The 22,686-nt window shown below is 44.2% G+C and overlaps 1 protein-coding gene across 1 annotated transcript in view; it reads right to left on the bottom strand.

Moving 5' to 3' along the window:
* ELAC2 (elaC ribonuclease Z 2) overlaps nucleotides 1-22,686 on the bottom strand; it is a 95,561-nt gene that overhangs the window by 57,959 nt on the left and 14,916 nt on the right. Inside the window, exons 5-10 of the mRNA XM_088468613.1 lie at nucleotides 20,251-20,308; nucleotides 19,746-19,814; nucleotides 12,961-13,019; nucleotides 12,079-12,137; nucleotides 3,950-4,022; nucleotides 3,633-3,745 (exon numbers count right to left, since the gene is read on the bottom strand). Of these exons, the coding sequence (XP_088324739.1) occupies nucleotides 3,633-3,745; nucleotides 3,950-4,022; nucleotides 12,079-12,137; nucleotides 12,961-13,019; nucleotides 19,746-19,814; nucleotides 20,251-20,308 (431 nt within the window). The remainder of the gene's footprint in view (nucleotides 1-3,632; nucleotides 3,746-3,949; nucleotides 4,023-12,078; nucleotides 12,138-12,960; nucleotides 13,020-19,745; nucleotides 19,815-20,250; nucleotides 20,309-22,686) is intronic.

The following is a 22,686-nucleotide window of genomic DNA, read 5'->3' as shown; positions in this document are numbered from 1 at the left end:
TCTGAGAATCCAGCAGGGATCCTAGATGAAAAATACCCAGAGAGGGATGCAGGGAGGACTTTTTCCCCGTTGATTAAACGTCTGCACCCTGAAGCCAGTGTCATCCTGACCTGGCTGTAAAGTACCCCGGTGATCCCGCTAAGAGCAGGAGGCCGTCCAGGTACAGGAGCATTGGGATATACTGAACAGGAGAACTGTCAGAAAATCCAAAACACTGGTAAACCCCTGTGGGGCTGAGGACAGTCCCAACAGGCAGAGCCCGAAAAATTGTAAGTGTTGCTGTGATACAGCAAACCTCAGCCCATGCTGAGGAAAGGTCTCTGTAAGTACCCGTAGGCACACGTCCTGTATATGATACCATAAAGTCCCCAGGTTCCAAACATTGTATGATGGAGCATAGGGATTTCCTCCTGAGCCCAGGTAGCTTTAGGAACTGGTTCAGGGAATTGAGACAGAGAATAGGCCAAAGAGGACCATTCAGCCACCGCACCAGAAAGAAAGCAGAACAACCAGTCCCTCACTGAGATAGTGGGGATGGCCTAATTAGCTCCGCTTACCGCAACAACTGCATAGCTTTCTGGATCTGTAAGGCCCTTGTAAAGAGGCCGCCTGAGCAAAGAGAGGGCGTACCCTCCTACCCACGTAGCCACGGCAACTTGACAATAGTACCGGGCGAACTGAGAAAATCGGTATCTCCCAGTTGTAGGCCTGTCCCGTCAGGCTGAAGAGATATCCGTAGGTTCAGAAGCAGGATCGGCTGGCAGTCCAGGCCTGCTCGGTACTGGATATGTCGGCCCTTGTAGATGCCGACAGTCTACGAAGAAACAACCTTTAGGCTGACCCAGAGGACAAAAAGACTTTACAGACTTAGTCTGAGGCCTTGTAGAGGGCATAGCTGAAAGCGGTAAACTTGTCGTTAGTAATACTGCCAATGTTACTACAATCTTGTCAAGGTCAGGACCAACCAAGATCAACCCTAAAGATGGTATCTGCACCTCTGCATTCCCAGAGCGCAGCCATAGGGTATTACGGAGGATACAGTCGCAGCCGGAACTCTGAAAGTTAGGAGACTGGTATCCAATATAGGCATTTCCACCTATGACAACTGCATATATTACGAGAGCGACCAAATACATTTGAACCCCCGACGTGTTGGAGGGGAAAAAATGTTACAAATGCATCAGCCCAATATGCAATAGTATTAACCAACCATGCTATAGCCATGGTAGGATGGGTAACAACCCCTGAAAGCAAGTATACCGATTTCAGGCAGAGTTACCACCTACGGACCACGCAGGAATGGGAGGCGTAGTAACGTCTGTAATCAGACGAGTAACACGCCCATCCACCCCAGGAGGGGCTCGTGATGACCCTCAGGGAATTTGGGACAGGAGGCCAAACACTGTTGTAACACCTCCTATCTGGCAACAGCCAGAGTCCCGCTATGCGATCCACCCACTAGTCAGCAACAGGGAACCCGAAGGCATGTAAGACTGAGGGTGTATGATACAGGTGAAGGTCAACATTCACTCTAACCAGAATGGACCTGCTACCAGCCCTAAAGCAGGGATAATAATACCTGAAATAGGCTTCCACCCATAAGAGGGAAAGAGCCCAAAACAGTATCCAGTACATGCAGAGCCAACTGGGAAGTAACCACAGGGCGTCAACCACGCCAATTTGCGTTTCGTAGAAAACGACACCACCCAGGGTGGCTGTTGTGGTAATCCCTGCAAGGGGCATGACAGACTATTGTGGCACCAGGGGGAATTCATATACTGCGAAAAACCCCTGCAGGGAGCGATAGTCTGTGTCACAGGGGAAGAGTGCAAGAAACTGCGAGATACCCTGAGATTAAAAGGGCAGTATAGTGGAGTAACCCCAAGTGAGGTACAACAATGGGGCCCACCCGGCGATCCGCAATTGAGAGGATCCCGAGAAAACAAACCGCCCAAGGGGGTCGTGAAAGGGGCCGGCACCAGATGACGCCACATACAGAACCCTTTATGAGTCAAATCCTCCGCACTAACACCTGCAGCACATGGCTTGCAGGATAGGAAAAATGGGTGTAGTATAATGCTCTATCTCCTGGTCAGACATATCTGACCAACCCTCTTGGCGGAAATATTAAGCAGCGCTATACTGGTCCTGACTGATGCCAAAAATTAGCTGCAGGGACCCATTTTCAGTGTATGCAACACACAGTTCCATCTAAAATATGGCAACGTGCAGCACGCAACAGTATGTGACAAACCTCACAAATATTAACAAGTATATAAATGTGAGGTCTCAGAACCACCCCAAGTACAGCTGTATTAGGGCAGATAAAGAAAAGGGATATACACTGACAGGTGAGAGAATTAAATACAGACAGTCAGCACTAGCATAAGTCACATACCATGCAGATATATACATAAACATGTCATATAATATACTGCACTATTACACTGCATTCAACTTACCCAGATTCAGTGTCTGGGAAGGCTACAGCGCTGTGTACACTGACCTGATGGTGAGGTACGCAGGGGGACTGGACTCACTGCCATCTCCGGAGCTCTGCTGCTGCACCACAAGAAAATGGCCGCTGGAGACCTCAGAAGAAGCGTGGCCCGCGGAGGAAGCAGCTCAGCGACGCCAGACTATACATACTGAAAGGCGCGCTGAGCTGAGGGGAGGAGCCGCTGTAACAGGGAAAGCTTCCTCCCCTGGCCGGCTATTAACCTCCCGGGACGCCGGCTCCCAGCGCCGATCAGTAAGTCCCTGGTGGTCTAGTGGACACACGGGGTATGGGGGGCCCGCCGCCACTGCCGGCGCCTCCGGTCTGTCCCCGGAGACCGGAGGCACAGGACTGCATATTAAATGCGCGGATAAGCGGTGATCCGCGACCTTACCTGCTCCCCGTGGATCCGGCAGCAGTCCTGGGCGCCCGCAGAGTCCGGCTAGTACAGACTCTGGGGTCCCGCTGAGATCCCCAGATCTGTACTGGCGTCTCAGCGCCGGCGGGGTGACGGAGCGGCAGCTTAAAACGTCCTATGGACAGTCCGACGCTGCCGCTCTGAAAGTCCAAAGTAAAAATAAAAAAACTAAAAAAAACTCTGTACTTAGAAAAAATAAAGCTTAGGGGCTGCTAATCAGCTCCCCACTGCACTAAACGGTGACCCGACTCCGGCCGGGCACAACTTAAACTGAGGTGCCTCTGGCTTGGGGGTGGGGTTATAGGGAGAGTGGACCCAGTGCATCCTGGAAGCTAAAAGCTTTAACTGCGTGGTGCCCGGATTTGGTTCCCAACCTATACCCCAAGGTCAACCCTGTGGACCCCCTATGGACCCTGAAGTAGAAATCTCTGAATATCTATTACCATATAGTCTTCATATATTGTTGCAAGTATAATTCAGTTGCTGAGGAACACTATTGGGTTAAACCCCCCCCCCCCCTTTTTTTCTACTTGGTATGCCCCTCCCTTTCATGCACCTGAAAAGTACTGCTAGATTGATTGAGCAGCTGCCATTTTTTAGTTTAAGAATGTGTCTGATGGAACGGTTTGGGTTCTGTACCAAAAATGTGAGGCAGTATGGAAAGGAAAATGCTGTAGACTGAAGCCCACATTTTACAGTCACATTTCTTAATCCTACCTTTTCAATGTTTCATTCTCTGTGATGGGTTTTATGAAGTCATCACTGGGACATTCAACCACGATAAATGTTGGGCCTGGCTCATCAGGACCCAGGACTTCAGATGCACATACCTGAAAAAAAGTGGCCAAGAAATAACCATCTATGTATAAAAATTAGGCAAAAGCAAATTCTTAGTCAATATCAAACACTGATAAAATATGGACTGAATGACCTGTACAGTCTTTCTGAGGAGAGGGGAAAAAAAAACTATATAACAAAAGGTAGAGCAGATAAGTAAAATATAGAGGACTTTAAAAACTAGGTCAATATTTTACCTCTTTCCCTTCATAGATGACACTTTTCCCAGCCTTAAGATCAGCTATGATCTGTCCAATAGCAGGAGTCCCACTGCGTAATGGAAACAATGGTAAGTCCACAAATAAGTTTTAAATACATAACTGGATAAGTGCAGTAAGAGTGAAAGTTTTTTCTGTTATTACGGAAAATAGAACATAATTTGAGAACCTCCATCCATCTGCTGATCACACAACACCTTTTCTAATACCAAAGTTAGAACATCCCTCCCACCCCCACAAAGCAATTACCCAGAGTTCCAACAAATATCTATCAGCACTGCAGAAATGGGAAGGTGGCTTAAACTGCATTTATTTAAGAATTCCTAAATCAATGTACATGCCATTTCATGTCAGGAATGAGTATCAAATACATCCTTATGCTGGGTACACACTAGACGATATGTTGTCTGATCGGAGCAACATAGTCTAGTGTGGACCCGCTATATCGCTGACGAAGCGTGCACACGCGCATAGTCATTCACATCCTCCGTCGGCCCTACATGCAGGGCCGACGGGGGATGTAGTTAGCGAAGGCCTTGCTGTCGAATGCAGCATGGCCCCCACCATCACTCCATTGCTGCCCGTATCGGCAAGTTTGTATGCACTTACCGATGCCGGCTCCCCCGCCGGGTCATGATGTTGAAGAGGTCAGGCTGGGTATACATCTTCTATTGGGTACACACAGCCTTACAGTCAATTCCAAGAAGCAACGCTTTTCCTCCTAGATGTTTCTTTTGCTGCTTGACAGTTGCAAATACCATGCTGGTGACAATTAAACACTTCCTTGGCCTCTATAATACATAACTATAATGGGATTTGTGTACTTCCTGTTTTCTCTGAATCCATTTGGGGAACACTGCTTACCATGGGTCGCTGGAGGGAATCTCAAGGATGACCAGCCAAAACAGAAATGGGCGCAAGCAGACCACTGCCAAGACAAATCCAAAGAGACACAATAGAACCTGACACGGGTGGTAATATGTCATGAGAATGAGACATCAGGGAGTCCCAAAACAGGGCTCAAAAGGTGAACGTACGCTTGGCAACACTCAACCTAGTGGGACTCGAACCAGTCCCAGTACAGCATAAGTTGATGATATGCACACTGAGCCATCAAGGCTCCATTGGACAACATAATGCAGTCAGAGGGCATGGACTCCCTGCAAAGGGAAGAAAGAAAAAACAAAACTGCAGAAAACCAAGGCTAGTGCCACCCCAGTCTCAGCAGACAGCAGCTGAGAGACAGAACTAGGAGAAAGAACACCAGAAGGACAGCTACCATCACTGCAGCTAGAGAGAAACCACAAAAAAACAAACCACTGTAAGCAGAGTGGAGCCAAAGTGTACCACAGAAAAGCAAGGTCAAAGCGGAAAAAGTATGCAGAGGAGCTGCAGGATAAACAGCTCTGTCATGGGCCAACAAAGAAACTGATATACTAACAGTGATATACCTGGTCCCTCTGTTCAGGCCCCCCAGAAGAAAGACCACCTTGAAGCCCGATGATAGAGACGTTCCAGGTCACTCATGTCAAAACCCATGGGAAACACTCCACAATACGTAGAGGAGCAGCGAGGCAGGTTAGAGTCCCCCCCCAAAAAAGTGTAGCAAAAAACACTGACACCATCCTGAAGGAGGGATCGACATGCAGTTACCCTGCTGAAACCAATTTGGACCCACTACATGTGTCATGACAGCAGGACCACAACTGAAGTTAAGATTACCGCAGGAATTATCGTACAGAACCATGACTCCCCCCAACATTGGAAGAAAACTCCCAAACCAAGGTTCAAAAATAAAAATCTAGGTAAGGAGCTCAACACCCGTAGCCCAGGAACAATGGTCCCCTAAGGACGTTAATAGCGAACAGCCCAGGCTACAGCACAAAGGATGTGGACATGGCTCGGCTCAAACCAGTCAAGTAAGACAGGTCACCCTGAAAGCGAGCCATTTCATGTCCAAGGCAGCCTCAACTCCATTGCTGGCTCCAGCTACAGAAACTGGGTAGTTGGTTTAAGCCTTGAGACACAATTTAGCCAAGGGGGAAAGGAGAGAAACACAGCTGTCTATACCTATGATTAATTAGATGATAAACTTACGCAGTGTGTCTGACCATGTACATGCCCCATATATAGGGATAAAAATACTAAGTCACATGTGTACCGAGAATACCTCATGGAAGGCAATACCACACATCGTGGACAGGGCAGTGGCCAACCACGAGTGCTTAATGATCGTGGCCTGCAGCATCAGGCCAGAATTGTCCGTGGTAACAGACAAGTGACACTGGCTCAAATCACATCCAATGCAGGAGGTACAAAACGCATAACCAGCAGATCAGTGCAGCGTTCATGGGATACGAAAGCAGAAGACCCACCAGAGTGCCTGTTAACACTATGATACCAGACACAGCACCTCATCTGGGCGTGAGATGTCACTAATTGGACCCTGGAGGACTGGCAACATGTGGATTGGTACGATGAGTTATGGGCGGATGGTAGGGTGAGGGTGTGGTGCAGACCACATGTGGCCATGGACCCCAATTGTCAACAAAACACCGTGCAGGATGGTGGTGGTTCCATATTGGTGTGGGACATGTTCACGTGGCATGGGTTGGGTCCATTTGAACAAGTCATTGACCGGTAACAGCTACGTTGTATTGGTTGATGACCATTTGCAGCCCTTCATGGACTTCATGTACCCCCACAATGATGGAATATTCCATCAGTATAATGCTCGTCATTGGTGCCAAGTTGTACAGAATTGGTTTGAGGAGCATTTAGGAGTGTTCTGACGAATGGTGTGGCCTCAACGTTTGCTCGACATGAATCCAATCGAGCATTTATGGGACGTCATACAGAGGTCGATTTGCAACAAAGATCCAGCATTTACAAATAACAAGGAGCTGTAGGAAGCTATCCAGACTGCATGTTTCAACATCTCTCCAGAGGTCTTCCATCCACTTGTGTTATCATTGCCATGTTAAGTTACTGCACTTCGCTGGGCTAGAGGGGGTCCTACACAATACTAGACATCTATCCCATGATTTTTGGCACTTCAGTGTATATTAGAAAGACAAAGCTAAAAGGTTGTAAGCATGCTGATGTGTCACCTACAGACTGATAGGATTGACCCTGCTGATGCTCCCACAGGTAGAACATAGCACGTTACACAGACTGCCTATACTAGAAAATTCCTGGACATGAATATGTAGTTTGAGAAGACTCAGTGACAATCCCCTCACTGTATTGGGGGAGCTTAGCTCAAAAACTGAGTCCTGTCAGTCTGCATGCTCAAAAGCATCTGCAGACAGCCTCCAAATAAAAGTAATACAATATGCTGTGCTAAAGACATCACAAACCAGTGTAACCTGATCCCTGAAGCTGGGTACACATTAGTCGATGCATAAACAGAGCGATATCACAGGCGATGGGACCCGGCATGCATCAAGTGCATACACACTTGCTGATGCTGGGTCCAAAGGGGGAAGGAGAAGGACATTTCATGCTGCAGCATGACATCGTAAGCGAAGTTGCTAATGACCTGCGGGAGCACGCATACCATGGGTACACACTAGACTATGTACCAGATATGTTGCTCCAATCCGCGGGATCGGACAACATATTGTCTAGTGTGAATCCACCTTGAGAGTTACCACAGGCTTTGACTGGGATTTAGTAATCAAATTACGTGGAGGGGGAAGAACTTGTTTCATACCTACCAACTTTTGTGAGGTAGAGTTTGGTACAAAAATGATGGTGGTGTGGCTCAGCAGCAAGGGGGAGTGACCACATGGGAAATGCTGCACCCGCAAGCCATGCCCCATTTTCGTCATGCAGGGAGCTTGCCTAGTGCTCCAGGAGCTGCTGGACAGCCCCCAGCCTCTCCCAGAGCCGGCACAGTGTGTGTAGACGGTGCGTACAGCACCTTTCGGTCCCCTCCAGCAACCCATGGTTGGCAGTGTCCCCAGATTGGATGAATGAGAAGATCTTCAAAATGTGAAAGAAACACTAAGAAAAATAGAAGTAAGACAGTCCACTTGGAAGTTCTCACCATGTCAATCATGGCGTGTACATTGTCCGGCTTGTACCCTGGACATATGAGTGAGTTGTACACAAACCTTCAGGAGGAAAAAGCATCTTCTCTATTCTTTCTTACATGCTTTCTCAAAGCAATAATTCTTCACTAACGTAATAACTTTCTAGACCTCAATGAAGCTTATTTTTTTCAAAGGGGTTGGTTAGAATGTGAAAAACAGACTAACCAAATCTATCAGGGGTCAATCCAATTAGGTGCGAGTTGGGTCCTGCGAGCCGTGCTCACTGCATTACATTTGCAAATAGATTCCAAACTTACATTGATTTTTCAGGGGAAATACCTGTTTTTTGTGCAAACCCACCTGAGCAGGTGAAAAGGTAAGGAAAAATCTTTATTTTAAGGTAACAATGTTGGGACAGTGCAGAACCTCTGGTACACATCTCCCACTGAGTAATCATGCACTTGGAGGGGTTTAAATAACAATTTGGACAATAAAAACATGTCAGTTTTTAAGTGAATTTATCTAAAAAGCTCAATAATGGGTTAAATGATGTGAGACAGAAACGTGGAGGTGTATCGATGGGAGAGGGGTTTTATAACTTGCAAATGCAAGTTAAGTGTTTATTCCAAGTTTTTACAAAATATGTACAGTGCATCCGGAAAGTATTCACAGCGCTTTACTTTCTCCACATTTTGGAATAAAGCTGTATTTGTCCTCAAAAAAAATCTACACACAATACCCCATAATGACGTGTAAAATTTATTATTTTTTTTTATTAGATTTTTGCAAATAAAAAAAAAAAAAAAAAACTAAGAAATCACATGTACATAAGTATTCACAGCCTTTGCTCAATACTTTGTTGATGCACCTTAGGCAGCAATTACAGAATCAAGTATTTTTGAATATGATGCCACAAGCTTGGCATACCTATGTTTGGGCAGTTTCGCCCATTTCTCTTTGCAGCACCTCTCAAGCTCCATCAGGTTGGATGGGAAGAGTCGGTGCACAGCCATTTTCAGATCTCTCCAGAGATGTTCAATTGGATTCAAGTCTGGGCTCTGGCTGGTCCACTCAAGGACATTCACAGAGTTGTCCTGAAGCCACTCCTTTGATATCATGGCTGTGCGCTTAGGGTCGTTGTCCTGCTGAAAGATGAACCGTCGTCCCAGTCTGAGGTCAAGAGCGCTCTGGAGCAGACTTTCATCCAGGATATCTCTGTACATTGCTGCATTCATCTTTCCCTCTATCCTGACTAGTCTCCCAGTTCCTCCCGCTGAAAAACATTCCCTCAGCATGATACTGCCACCATGCTTCACTGTAGGGATTCTACTGGCTTGGTGATGAGCGGTGCCTGGTTTCCTCCAAAAAGTACCCCTTTAAAGTCAGTACTTTGTCAAGCCACCTTTTGCTGCAATTACAGCCGCAAGTCGCTTTGGATAAGTCTCTATGAGCTTGCCACATCTTGTCTGTGGGATTTTTGGCCTTTCCAAAACTGCTCCAGTTCCTTCATGTTGGATGGTTTCCGCTTGTGAACAGCAATCTTCAAGTCTGACCAAGGGCGTATCTAGAATGGGTACAGGGTGTGCGGGGAACACGGGCCCCTGGGTCCAGAAGGGCCCCGTGCCGCACACCCTGCACCCATAATAATACTTACCTCTCCAGAGTCCCACGTCGGCGCGTGGCGGCCATTTTCCCGTCGTTTGCGCATGCGCAGTACAGGGAAAATGGCCGCTGCGGAGACTGCACACGGGCCCCCTCCTCCCTAGAAACGCCCCTGAGTCTGACCACAGATTCGCAATTTGATTGAGATCTGGGCTTTGACTAGGCCATTCCAACACATTTAAATGTTTGCCCTTAAACCACTCGAGTTGCTTTAGCAGTATGCTTCGCGTCATTGTCCTGCTGGAAGGTGAACCTCTGTCCTTCTCAAATCACAGGCAGACAAACAGGTTTTGCTCAAGAATATCCCTGTATTTAGCACCATCTATCTTTCCCTCGACTCGAATCACGTTTCCCAGTCCTTGCTGCTGAAAAACATCCCCACAGCATGATGCTGCCACCACCATGTTTCACTGTGGGGATGGGATGTGTTGGGTTTGCCCCAGACAGTTTCCTTGGTGGCTGAAAAGTAAAATTTTAGTCTCATCTGACCAGAGCACCTTCCTCCATACATTTGGGGAGTCACCAACATGCCTTTTGGCAAACTCAAATCTTATTTTCTTATTTTTATCACTAAGTAATGGCTGTTTTCTGGCCACTCTTCCATACAGCCCAGCTCCATGAAGTGTACGGCTTATTGTGGTAACATGCACAGATACACCAGTCTCTGCAGCTCCTTCAGGGTTACCTTTGGTCTCTGTGCTGCCTCTCTGATTAATGCCCTCCTTGCCCGGTCTGAGTTTTGGTGGGCGGCCCTCTCTTGGCAGGTTTGTTGTGGTACCATGTTCTTTCCATTTTATGATTATGGATTTATTGGTGTTCCAGGGGATCATCAAAGATTTGGATTTTTTTCTTTTTATAACCCAACCCAGAATTGTACTTCTCAACAACATTGTCCCTGACTTGTTTGGAGAGCTCCTTGGTCTTCATGGTGTGATGCCTCTTGCTTAGTGGTGTTGCAGCCTCTGGGGCCTTTCAGAAAAGGTGTGTTTATACTGACAGATCATGTGACACTTAGATTTCACACAGGTGGACTTCATTTCACTAATTATGTGACTTCTGAAGGTAATTGGTTGCACCAGAACTTTTGAGGGGCTTCATAGCAAAAGGGGTGATTACATATGCACATGCCAATTTTCAGAATTTTATTTATATTCTTTTTTTTATATATTTTTCTCATTTCACTTCACCAAATTAGACTATTTTGTGCAGATCCATCACATAAAATGCAGATTAAAAAAATAAATAAATTACAGGTTGTAATGTAACAAAAAAGGTAAGGGGGTGAATACTTTTGCAATGGCACTGTATACGCCTTTAAAAATCATGTCCAAACAACTGAATTTACCATAGGTAGACTCCAATTAAGCTGTAGGAACATCTTAAGGATAATTGGTGGAAACAGGATGCACCCGAGCTCAATTTTGAGCTTCATGGCAAAGGCTGTGAATGCCTATGTACATTTGATTTCTTAGTTTTGTTTTTTTGTTTTTTTTATTCAATTTGAAAAAATCTCCAAAAAAACTTTACACGTTGTCATTATGGGGTATTCTGAGGACAAAATTAATTTATTCCATTTTGGAATAAGGCTGTAACATAACAAAATGTGGAAAAAGTGAAGCGCTGTGAATACTTTCTCGAAGCACTGTGTGTACACATACATACACTAAGATAACTACAGACATTTTTCTGTACCTCAAAATGCTAGAAAAACCTTATTGCTGAAAGCACGCCTGTGTTTATATTTTTTTCTACCATTAATAAAGTACAAAACTCTTTTAAAACCCTCCGGTACATTTCTTATGGACACAAACAGCCTTCCATATGGTCCAGCTATCACTTTTTTGGATTCCAGGGTGGTTACCCCACTTTTTCATGCACTTCTCCCAGGTGGCATTTTGTAGTAAAGTTGCGCACCCCCACCACGACTACTGTGAATTGGAATTTCTAATTCATCTCATATTTTTCGGGTACACGCATTTGTGCGATATGAGAGTTTAATTTAATAAACTCACTTTTGCAGACAGTAGCTGCATCAGCTTCAGTTGGCATTACGGAGCACACATCAGTGGGTTTGAAACAAATCATATGAATAATTTTTTAAGAAGAACCTCTCACTTACTACACATGTGTATTACATTGTATACGATTCTAAAACCAGAGATTAGTGCAGCATATTACTCCATCCTCATTTAGGTCATCTGTCATATGATCACTTGTGATGGAGTAATGCGTAGCACGAATCACAATATAATCCAACACATTTGCATAGAGGTCCGCCTACTTTACCATTACACTTGACACACAAGGCACTATGCACTTAGTGAAAAGTGACAATGTAAATAAGTATAGAATGAAAACTTCATGTTAACTTAACATATTAACGTTAGCAAATTTAAAATATATACATACACTGGAAGCCCAATTTCCTTTGCTTTGAGCACCAAGAAACGCCCTTTCCGGTCATGAATCTTGAAGAGAAAAAAAAAAATTAAACAAATTCTACCCCAGCATCACTGACATCATTTCCAATGATCTGGCTACAAATTCTCCTATCCACGTGTTATAATATGTGGGCTCTACAATAGATCCTACAAATTGTCCAGTTCCTCTCATAATACAGTATCTCCTGCAAAAACTATTTAAACCTCACAACCATCTTTAATCTTATGAGACACATAAAACCTTTATTCACTAACTAGGAAAGTTTTAATGTGGATGTCTTGACCTGTGAAAAGAAGGTAACACAAGATCTCAATCATGGAAACTAATAAGGAGCAAGGAGACCCATTTACCTTCAATTTCATCCATACTTTCTAATCGCTACATGGAGAATGATAGCAAAGAATCCCTGTATGGACTCGGCCTATTATGTGGCTAGCACTGCATACAGAAAAACCTCTCTATATGCAGTTTGATGAAAATGCATCTCATACTATAGAACTAGTAGCCTTTTAATAATAATGAAAAGTCAAATAATGTAGATAATGCAATGACTAAGTTATTCACAACAATTTTTATCTGATTCAGTAATATAAGGATTCATTTTTTCCCCACTAATCCAGGCACTGAAAATATGTTTGATTTTTCCATTTTAAATAGGTGTTTAATCATATTTATGCCATGTTATTCTATGCAGAGCACTAAATTCAGCTATTTATTGTGTGTGGAAGCTGGCATTCAGTGTATGACACATTTATTGTCTATTTACTACAAGTAAGGTTTTGAATGCTACCCTGAAAGTACCATCTTTACCATCTCCTCTCCATTATGCACAGACAGATGAATTCCCACCTTGCATACATAGGCTATCACACAGGAAGGGTCTCCATCTGGTGTTCTAGTAGCTGAACCTATAACAAAATTGAGAGGAAAGAATAAAAGGTATCATTAGAATTATCCCAATTGAAGTTACAAGGTTATAAATAAAAGCGCCTGAATTTTCGTGATACTTTGATAATTGTGAAAATTCTAGACAGTTCTTTAACTCTATCATGGATATGTCAAGGTCTGAGTCATTTGAAAGGAAAGGCTGCTGGGTACCATCTTTTTAGAACACCTATTTCCTTGGTATTCATATCGTTCTGACCATAAAGACGCTTGAAAGTGGTAGCTACTTCAGTCAGGTGCATAAATATTGGGACATTGACAGAATTTTCATATTTTGGCCTCTATTCATCACCACAATGGCTTTGAAATGAAACAAACAAGATGTGCTTTAACTGCAGACTTTCAGATTTAATTTGAGGGTAATTACATCCAAATAGGTGAACGGTGTAGGAATTACAACAGTTTCTATACGTGCCTCCCACTTTTTAAGGGGCCAAAAGTAATGGGACTATCAACTCAAAAGCTATTTCATGGACAGGTGTGGGCTATTCCCTCGTTATTTCATTATCAATTAAGCAGGTAAAAGGTCTGGAGTTGATTCTAGGTGTGACATTTGCAATCAGTTGCTGTCGACTCTCAATATGAGATCCAAAGAGCTGTCACTATCAGCGAAGCAAGCCATCATTAGTCTGAAAAATCAAAAGAAACCCATCAGAGAGATATCAAAAACATTAGGTGTGGCCAAATCAACTGTTTGGAACATTCTTAAAAAGAAAGAACGCACCGGAGAGCTCAGCAACGCCAAAAGACCCGGAAGACCACAGAAAACAACTGTGGTGGATGACAGAAGAAATATTTCCCTGGTGAAGAAAAACCCCTTCACAACAGTTGGCCAAATCAAGAACACTCTCCAGGAGGTAGGTGTATATGTGTCAAAGTCAACAATCAAGAGAAGACTTCACAAGAGTGAATATAGAGGGTACACCACAAGATGTAAACCATTGGTGAGCCACAAAAACAGGAAGACCAGATTAGAGTTTGCCAAACAACATCTAAAAAAGCCATTACAGTTCTGGAACAACATCCTATGGACAGATGAGACAAAGATCAACTTGTACCAGAGTGATGGGAAGAGAAGGAACTGCTCATGATCCAAAACATACCACCTCATCAGTGAAGCATGGTGGTGGTAGTGTCATGGTGTGGGCATGTATGGCTGCCAATGGAACTGGTTCCCTTGTATTTATTGATGATGTGACTGCTGACAAAAGCAGTAGAATGAATTCTGAAGTGTTTCGGGCAATATTATATGCTCATATTCAGTCAAATGCTTCAGAACTCATTGGACGACGCTTCACAGTGCAGATGGACAATGACCCGAAGCATACTGCAAAAGCAACCAAAGAGGTTTTTAAAGGCTAAAAAGTGGAATGTTATGCAATGGCCAAGTCAATCCCCTGACCTGAATCCGATTGAGCATGCATTTCACTTGATGAAGACAAAACTGAAGGGAAAATGCCCCAAGAACAAGCAGGAACTGAAGACATTTGCAGTAGAGGCCTGGCAGAGCATCACCAGGGATGAAACCCAGCATCTGCTGATGTCTATGCGTTCCAGACTTCAGGCTGTAATTGCCTGCAAAGGATTTGCAACAAAGTACTAAAAAGTGAAAGTCAGATTTAGGATTGTTTAGTTTGTCCCATTACTTTTGGCCCCTTAAAAAGTGGGAGGCACATATAGAAACCGTTGTAATTCCTACACCGTTCACCTATTTGGATGTAATTACCCTCAAATTAAATCTGAAAGTCTGCAGTTAAAGCACATCTTGTTTGTTTCATTTCAAAGCCATTGTGGTGGTGAATAGAGGCCGAAATATGAAAATTCTGTCAATGTCCCAATATTTATGCACAATACTGTATGCCATGGCACCTTATATGATTAGGTGAGTATTGTAAACTGACAAAACGGCAGTTCTTTAATAGCTTCTTAAATCAATGTTTTAAAAGTGCGACTGTCCCTAAAATGTGGTCCATTTCTTTTAACATACATTTACCTGTAAATAGACACATAATGGTTCATTTTTTCTCAGAGCTTTGAATTATGCGGTTAGTAATGGGTTACAGCGTGACCAGTATCATGGAACTACCATGGCAACCACATTCACATGACAAATGATATAGCCAGCAGTAAGGCTTTGGCTATATTCATAGCATTACTTCCCTTCGTATGCCGTTTTATGATCACTGAGTAGCCTCCTGACTGATTAAATCAAGTTACACTCTCCTGGCAAACAGCAGCAAACAACTGTTTCCAGGAGAGTAAGATGCCTACACACTTGGCGATCTGCACACGATCACACATTGTGTACGATTTCCCTTGAAACATCTCCCCGGCAGCTCTGCACACGATGTGGTGTTTAAAGTGTCCATTTTATAAACGATCTATCGTGCATCCAGACTTTTTCCACTGCATTGTGTCCCAGCTTGGCAGATCTGCCCTACAGCACGGCAGATCTGAAGATACGATGTGCGACCAGCGGGGACGCACATCGTGGTCGTGAGTGGGGACTCACGATTTGGGCATATTTTACACGATCTGTTGTACCGATGCGTCGTAATCGGAAAGATCGGGTAAAATATCGCCAAGTGTGTAGGCACCTTAACTGTTTTGTAGTGAAAGTCATACAAATTATTCCCACAGAGCGATTTTGCTAATGTAGGAACACATCCTAGAAACAAATGACAGCTGTATGTTAAAAAGATAGTTAAAAACAAATTTAAAAATCAACTTAAGTGTGTGCATTGAGCGTTTTTTTTATAACTACTTTCAGGTCTAAAATATTACTGCATGTAATTTCCAGTTATATTGCAAAACTAGTTTGGGGAATATGAACACCCTGTTTATTCTCATCGGAAAGATTAGAAAAATGAGATTTTGGTTCTTACCCGATGAATCCTTTTCTTTGAATTCCATGGGGGACACTGGGTATAGGTGGTGCTGGAGAAGTATGGTAGTTAAAAGCTTGATAGCACAAGCTCTTCCTCCAATATAACACACTCCCTGCCCTGAACAATCAGTATTTACTAATAATGGACAGAACAGAAGGAGAAGAGGAGTCAAACCAGGCACACAACACGCAGACAGACTGGGGCAGTGGACTGGTTTGCCAAAATCCAAGAAACCACCCCAAGCAAAAGCCAGTATTGAAATGGTGGGCACCCAGTGTCAGCCATGGAATTCAGAATAAATGATTTTCAGGCAAGAACCAAAATCCAATTTTCTGTTTAATCTGTGGAGCATACTGGAATGTCCCAAAGCTGTCCCCTAAGGAAGGAAAACGCTTCTGAGCTGGGCAAAGCTGCTCCTCTGAGGCCCCACGATGAGCTGCCCAGGAAGTGCCAACTAAGAGTCGAGTAGACGATTGCTAAGTCCGGAACTGGCTTGACTGTCAAGAAGTAAGCCTGGCAGATGACCATTTTAATCCACCGAGCAATAGTCTGCGTGGAATTAGGCCAACCACACTTGTTGACATCATAGAGGAAGGCAAGGGACGAGAGCAAATATGCTGATCGTCTACCGAAAAAGAAGGCACCACAAACTCCTTATTGATATGACACTTAGAGACCACCTTCTGGAGAAAATCCATCCTGGTGCACAGGACCATTCGGGGTAAATTATCAATAGAGACTTGTGAGACAAGGCACTCAAGTCAGAAACGGAGAGAGGGCCAAGACCTGGACCTTGAGGTAAGAGAGACAGAGACCCAAGTCCAACCATTTCTGAAGAAAGCACATGAGTCGAAAAATCCCCAAGCCTTCAAAAGGCCTGTCTTAACTGCCACCCCGTCAAAAGCCAGGTAGGAAAGATCTGGCTTTGACCGGGAAGCTTGAGGGGTAGACAGAGGAGCCACGGACATACATCTGAGACTCTCCTACCAGACCCTGCGTGGCCAATCTGTAGCCACCAGGATGGCTGACTCGCCCTCTAGTTTCAGCTTGCTGAGAACCTAATGCAGCATGGACAGAGAGATATCAGAGGAGAATGTCCATGGGAATGACAGAGCATCCACCAGCATGGCTTCTAGATCCTGAGTCCTGGATCACTACCGGGCCAGTTTGAGATTGTGTCGGGAGGCCATCATATCTATGGATAGACGGCACCAGCATTTTACCAATACTTGGAATATTGCACGATTGAGGGACCACTACCCAGTATGAACATCGTGACAAATGAGGTAGTCTTCCTCTAAGTTGTCGACTTCCGGGATGTAAACCACCAACAGAGTTGGGAGGAAGGTTCTGCCCAACTGAGAATTTTGACGACTTCTTGCATGGTACCCGGCTCCTTGAACCGCCATGGAGGGGGGGAGATAGAGATATACACGTGAGAGCTTTGTAGATTGAGTCTCAGGAATTATGAACTCAATCTACTGTCTAAGTGGGAGGTCTGAAGCAACCACAGCAGGTAGTAATGTACTCCCTGTGACAATGAGAGGTGTTGAGATTGGAGCTGAAAGTATGAACGGTTCCAGTTGTTAAGGAGCTCCGTATGGAGTGAAACTGAGTGAATTGCACCATGTCGAAGGTGGAGACTAATTCAACTAGAAGTGGACTGACACCCACCACATCCATTGAAATAACTTTATAATCCTCTACAAGGAAAGAAAACTCACCAAGACTGGGTGTCCGACAGAACTCCCAAGTGGATCATCTGCTGAGACGGTGACTTGCGCCAATTTATGAGCCAACAACGTGACTGAAGGACCTGAACCATCAAAAGATGTCCCTGCAAGGAGACTGAAGACTGAGCCACAAACAGGAGATTAATAATCCTGACTCTCCAAATTCGCAGGGCAGCAGTCATCATGGACATTACCTGCAAGAACCGCCGAGGCACAGTTGACAATTCAAAGAGCAAGGTCCGAAACTGGTAATATTCCAAGAAAAATCCACAGAATGCGCTAATGATCCTCCAGGATGGGAATATGTGCAGTAATTAAGCGTACTTGCCATCCAAGGCTACCATGAAATCTAGAGGTTCCAAGACAAGGCAAGATTGATCAGAGAGATTCCATCCTCAACCTGGGAACTCTGACACATGAGCGACTTTAAGTTCAGGATATGACAGAAAGAGCAGTCTGGCTTCTGTACGAGGAAAAGATTGGTGTGGGCAGGGCCCTGTGCAGCCAGCCAGATTCCTCAAGACTGGTTTGGTACAATAGACAGACAATAATTAGATAGACAACAAATGTTAGACAGGCAAAAGGTCGACAGGGTCAAAAGGTCAACACAAAACTGGTTGACTTTTGTTTTTCCTACCATTAATCTTCACCCTAACCCTCCCCTTGGTGCCCAACCCTAACCGTCAGGGCAAGTGCCTAACAGTCCCTTCTAGTTCCTATCCCTAATTCTACAGTAAGTGCCAAACCCTAAACGTCTTTCCTAGTGTCTAACCCTAAACTTCCGGTGAGTACCCAACCTTAACCCTGTTTTTTTTTTTTTTTTTTAAAGTGTCAACCATTTTGTGTTGACCTTTTGACACGGTCAACCTTTAGCCATGTGAACCTTTTCTGTGTTGACCCTTTGTCCATGTCGACCTATTGCCTGTGTAACATTTGTGGTCTAATTTCTGTCTATATATTGACTGGAACCCCTTCAAGACACAGTGTCACTCATCGAGGGCAGGGGCTCCTCCCTCCAAATGGCGCATCATCTGCCCGGTGCGATTGAGTGTGGTTGTGGATTGATTGTGCCACTGAACCCCCTTCCCATGTGTGCCTCTGACCACCTCCCTCTCTCTTGCTGTGACTAGTGTTCCCGCTAGGCTATTTTAGCTGGGCGCCGCGACCTACCCGATTTTAAATGGGCAAAATGTGCCGTGCCCTTTTAGCAGCGCCCCGCTAAAACAGCTTCTCAAACCAGCTGCTGGCTAGCAGAGCCCTGCTGAAGATTTCCACCCAGAGTGTGACCTTTAACAGACTGCCTGTATAAGGGGGTGCACCAAACGGCAGGGGAGGAGAGAAAAGGAAATGCTCCTCCCACTGGCTTCACGGCATCCCATTAGAATTAACATGTCTGGTGCTCCAGTGAGGGCACGGAGCAACAGGTCCCCCCTAATGGCCTCCTCTACAGAGAACAGATCCACCTCTCACCAATTGGATCCCCACTGTGCCCCCTGTTCCAGCTTCACAACTAAACATAAAGATGGCATGTAAGCACAATTTTCCTTCTTTCTAAAAGCTTTGGCGGGCCCTGCAAAATGTTTTGTATGTGTATCTGGCTTTTTCAGTGAATATTATGTTCTGGCTTTTTCAATGGGCTGCTTGCTGTGCCCCCTGCTCCAGCTTCAGTCTCCACGTGTTGTGAGAGGATTGGTCAGAGCTAGTGACTGTTGCGCCAGGGGTCCAGCAGATGGGATGGTCGGCTGTCTCAAGATGTTGAAAATAAAATAAAAATCGCAGCTGCAAAGAAGAAAAAAAAAAAAAAAAGGGCCCAGCACCTATGAGCACTAAAAGAATTGGCTGGTTAGGGCAGGGGGAGGAGCACTTGCCATCAAGCTTTAACTATTTAGCATTACTCCTCCTGTAAATCCTATACCCAGTGCCCCCCCATAGATGAAAGAAAATAAAGTAAAATATATCTGGTTTATACAAGTATGCTCTTTAATCAGTATTGTTTTGTGGAAGGGCTGCCATGTATAATGAAAACACTGTTGAGAGTGAACTAGAGATTACAAATGCAATAACTTACTAAACACTGGCACATGGCTAACAGTCATTGTCTCGTCACTGTAAGTTGGATCAGTGTGTAGTTGCACATCTGTAATACACATAGGATAAACATTAATGTTCAATACTACACTCCATTTTCATGCAATCATTATTATATATATTGTAACTAGTTATGATAGTAGTTGTGCTCTTGCTATACAAGCCAGGATGACAAAGTACAATTTAATTCTCATTCTGATTCCTGGCTGACAGTACGATATTCTCAATATTTATATATTATTTGAGGGGAAACATCTCCACTGCATTTTTTAAATATGTGACACAGATGCATTTACTGATAGGGGCATATTGGGTGGAAGCACCCAAAGCGGATTTTCAGCTCCATCACACAGTATGTGACAAACCTTCTACCGTATAAGTAGGACCTTGATTTGTTTCTACAGGACAGGTACACTAGACAAACTAGCATCAATAAATTGGAAACAATTTTTTTTTTCCAAATAGTAATTCTAAAAAGATCTTACCAATTTTTAAGCCATCCATTGGACCGCAAAAACTTTTGATGGCTTGAATAAATTTTTCCTGTAAAAGATAAAAACAAAACAAATCAACTCAGTTCAGAAGAGCAGATGATGGCGAGGAATTTGGATAACGTGATTGACCAACTTGAAACTGGATTTGTAAGTATATAGAAGGCCACTGTATGGTTTGCAGAGTGATGATGTGGTTGTGGATAGAATAGGTCTACCCAAAGCATTTAGGACAGATTGTAGAAGGGATAGATGGGAGAGGGAAGGCCAGACAGAAGGAGCCATCAGCAAATAAAATAGGAGATAAATGAGAAAATAAGGGTTATGGAAATGTCCAGAGTGATAAAGGGACATATTATAGTAATGTTATGAAAAAAGCATCAACACGACAGCAGGTGGAATAAAAGAGAAAAAAAAAAAAGAAAAAAAAAGGAGGGCCAAGAACAGTGCTTTGAGTAACACCAATCTATAGACGGAGTAGGATGTGTCAGAAGTAGACACACTGAAGTAGCAATTAAAAGGTAGGTTGTGAAACAGGAGCCCTGCGAGGGCCAACGGAGTAAAGTAATGTTTTCCAAACTTGGCCCTCAAGGCACCCTAACAGCACAGGTTTTAAGAATATCTGTGCTTGAGCCAGGGGCATATTAACAGCAGAGGGTGCCTGTGTATAGCAGGCCCTCTCATACCAGTTCCTACCTGGTGCCAGCAAGTGGGTTCCCCCTCCAACATGGCACCACTCATAGTGATATTCAGGAAGATGGCTAAGGCTCTGGCACAGAGCCAGAGTCTATGCTTTCACTGCACGGCACCATCATTCTAAAGATGTTGCTGTGTAGGAGGGTGAATGTACTTGCTGGTACCAGGTAGATATGTATTGGGTTCAGGGTGTGCGGTGTGGGGACCCCCCTGGCTAGTGTGCACTGTACATAATGCACCCATTATGTAGGGGACCCCCCTGGCTAGTGTGCACTGTACATAATGCACCTACGGCGGGAGCATAGATCATCAAAATGACTGAGGTATTAAGTCATCTGATCAAGCATGAACATTCTTAAAGCCTGGACTGTTAGGGTAAATGGAGGACAGAGTTTTGTAAACAGCAGTCAGTAAAGGCTGCACAGAAGAGAGTTCAACCGTATTGAGAGCAGTAAAGATCAAGGAAGAGTAGAAAGAAATTACTGAGCAACTTAAGCTGGGTACACACTTTATGATATCGTCTGCGAAATGGTCTGCAATGGATCGGAACCACCATTGTATATACTGTAGTGTGTACCCTGAACCCCACCCAAGTCATTGTACAATAAATTGGGCGGTTGCATCTTCCCATCTGATGTGCAGCAGACTGTTAATAACAATGCGGTTCAGTTACATTAATAATGTAACAATAAACATCTTCTTACAGTGGATGATTCAGTTTGTATGGCGATGCAATATATCTGTACATCTCCTTGCTGGGTTGTCTGGTGGTCCAAGTGTGTACCCAGCTTTAGCCATCCGTACATTGTTGGTCACATTTGTTCCCAGAGTAGCATAGGGGGTAGATTTCATAGGGTTGTGTATGGAATGAGGAGAGAAACTGGGTTAGGCGGCTTTTTTTTGTAAACTAATCAAGTAGTTTGGAAGCAAGTGAAGAGAAATGTGCCATTATAGAAGAGAAAGAGGGTCTTGAGGAAAGGAAAGATGAAGATGGAGGCCAATTGCTAGTGTAGGATATATAAAGGCTGGAGAAAATATAGAATTCTAAAGCTGTCAGTCTACTCTAGCACTTTATGTATAGCTACTCATTAATCCAATCAAGTACACATCATACCAATCATTTGTTGTGGGAAAGCATATTTGTTATTTACCATGTCAAAATGCAATTCTTTTCTTACTATTTGTGCAGGTAATGTACATAATTAACAGGACAGTATGCACTGCTAACAAAGTACCTCTAAGTCCCCATACCAAAAGACAGAGCCTCTCTCAAACTGTAAGCTCTCTTCTTTCTAAGTTTACAAAACATGAGTCTCAGTTACCGGAAAATAGGGGATTTATGTTCTAACCTGGTTAAATACTTTACTTTGAAATTCACAGGGGATACAGGCTTAGACAGTGGGTATAGGCTGAAGTAGGATTCCGGGCATCTCTCCCCTATATCTTAACCCCAAGCCAGGCCAGTTAAGTTAGCAAGCCAAAGGCAGGAGCAAGAAAGAGGATAAGGAAAGACCAGCACACACACAGTTCTGCACACCAAGAGACTGACAGGGGAAACGGAAGCAGTGTAAAAACCCAGCAAGCCAGGTGAGTCAGGGTGGGCGCCCTGTGTCCCTTACAAATTTCAAAGAAAAGAATTTAACCAGGTAAGAACACATCCCCTTTTATGTACTGCACCCAAAAGCCGTGTCAGTGGAAGCGAAGGAGTCAAAAGAATAAAATCTGAGAAACGTG

The sequence above is a fragment of the Taudactylus pleione genome, unplaced genomic scaffold (assembly GCF_031769625.1).
Source record: "Taudactylus pleione unplaced genomic scaffold, aTauple2 ptg000012l, whole genome shotgun sequence".
Taxonomy (NCBI): Eukaryota; Metazoa; Chordata; class Amphibia; order Anura; family Myobatrachidae; genus Taudactylus; species Taudactylus pleione.
The sequence above is the reverse complement of the archived record's forward strand: the minus strand, read 5'-3'. Positions and strand labels throughout refer to the sequence as shown.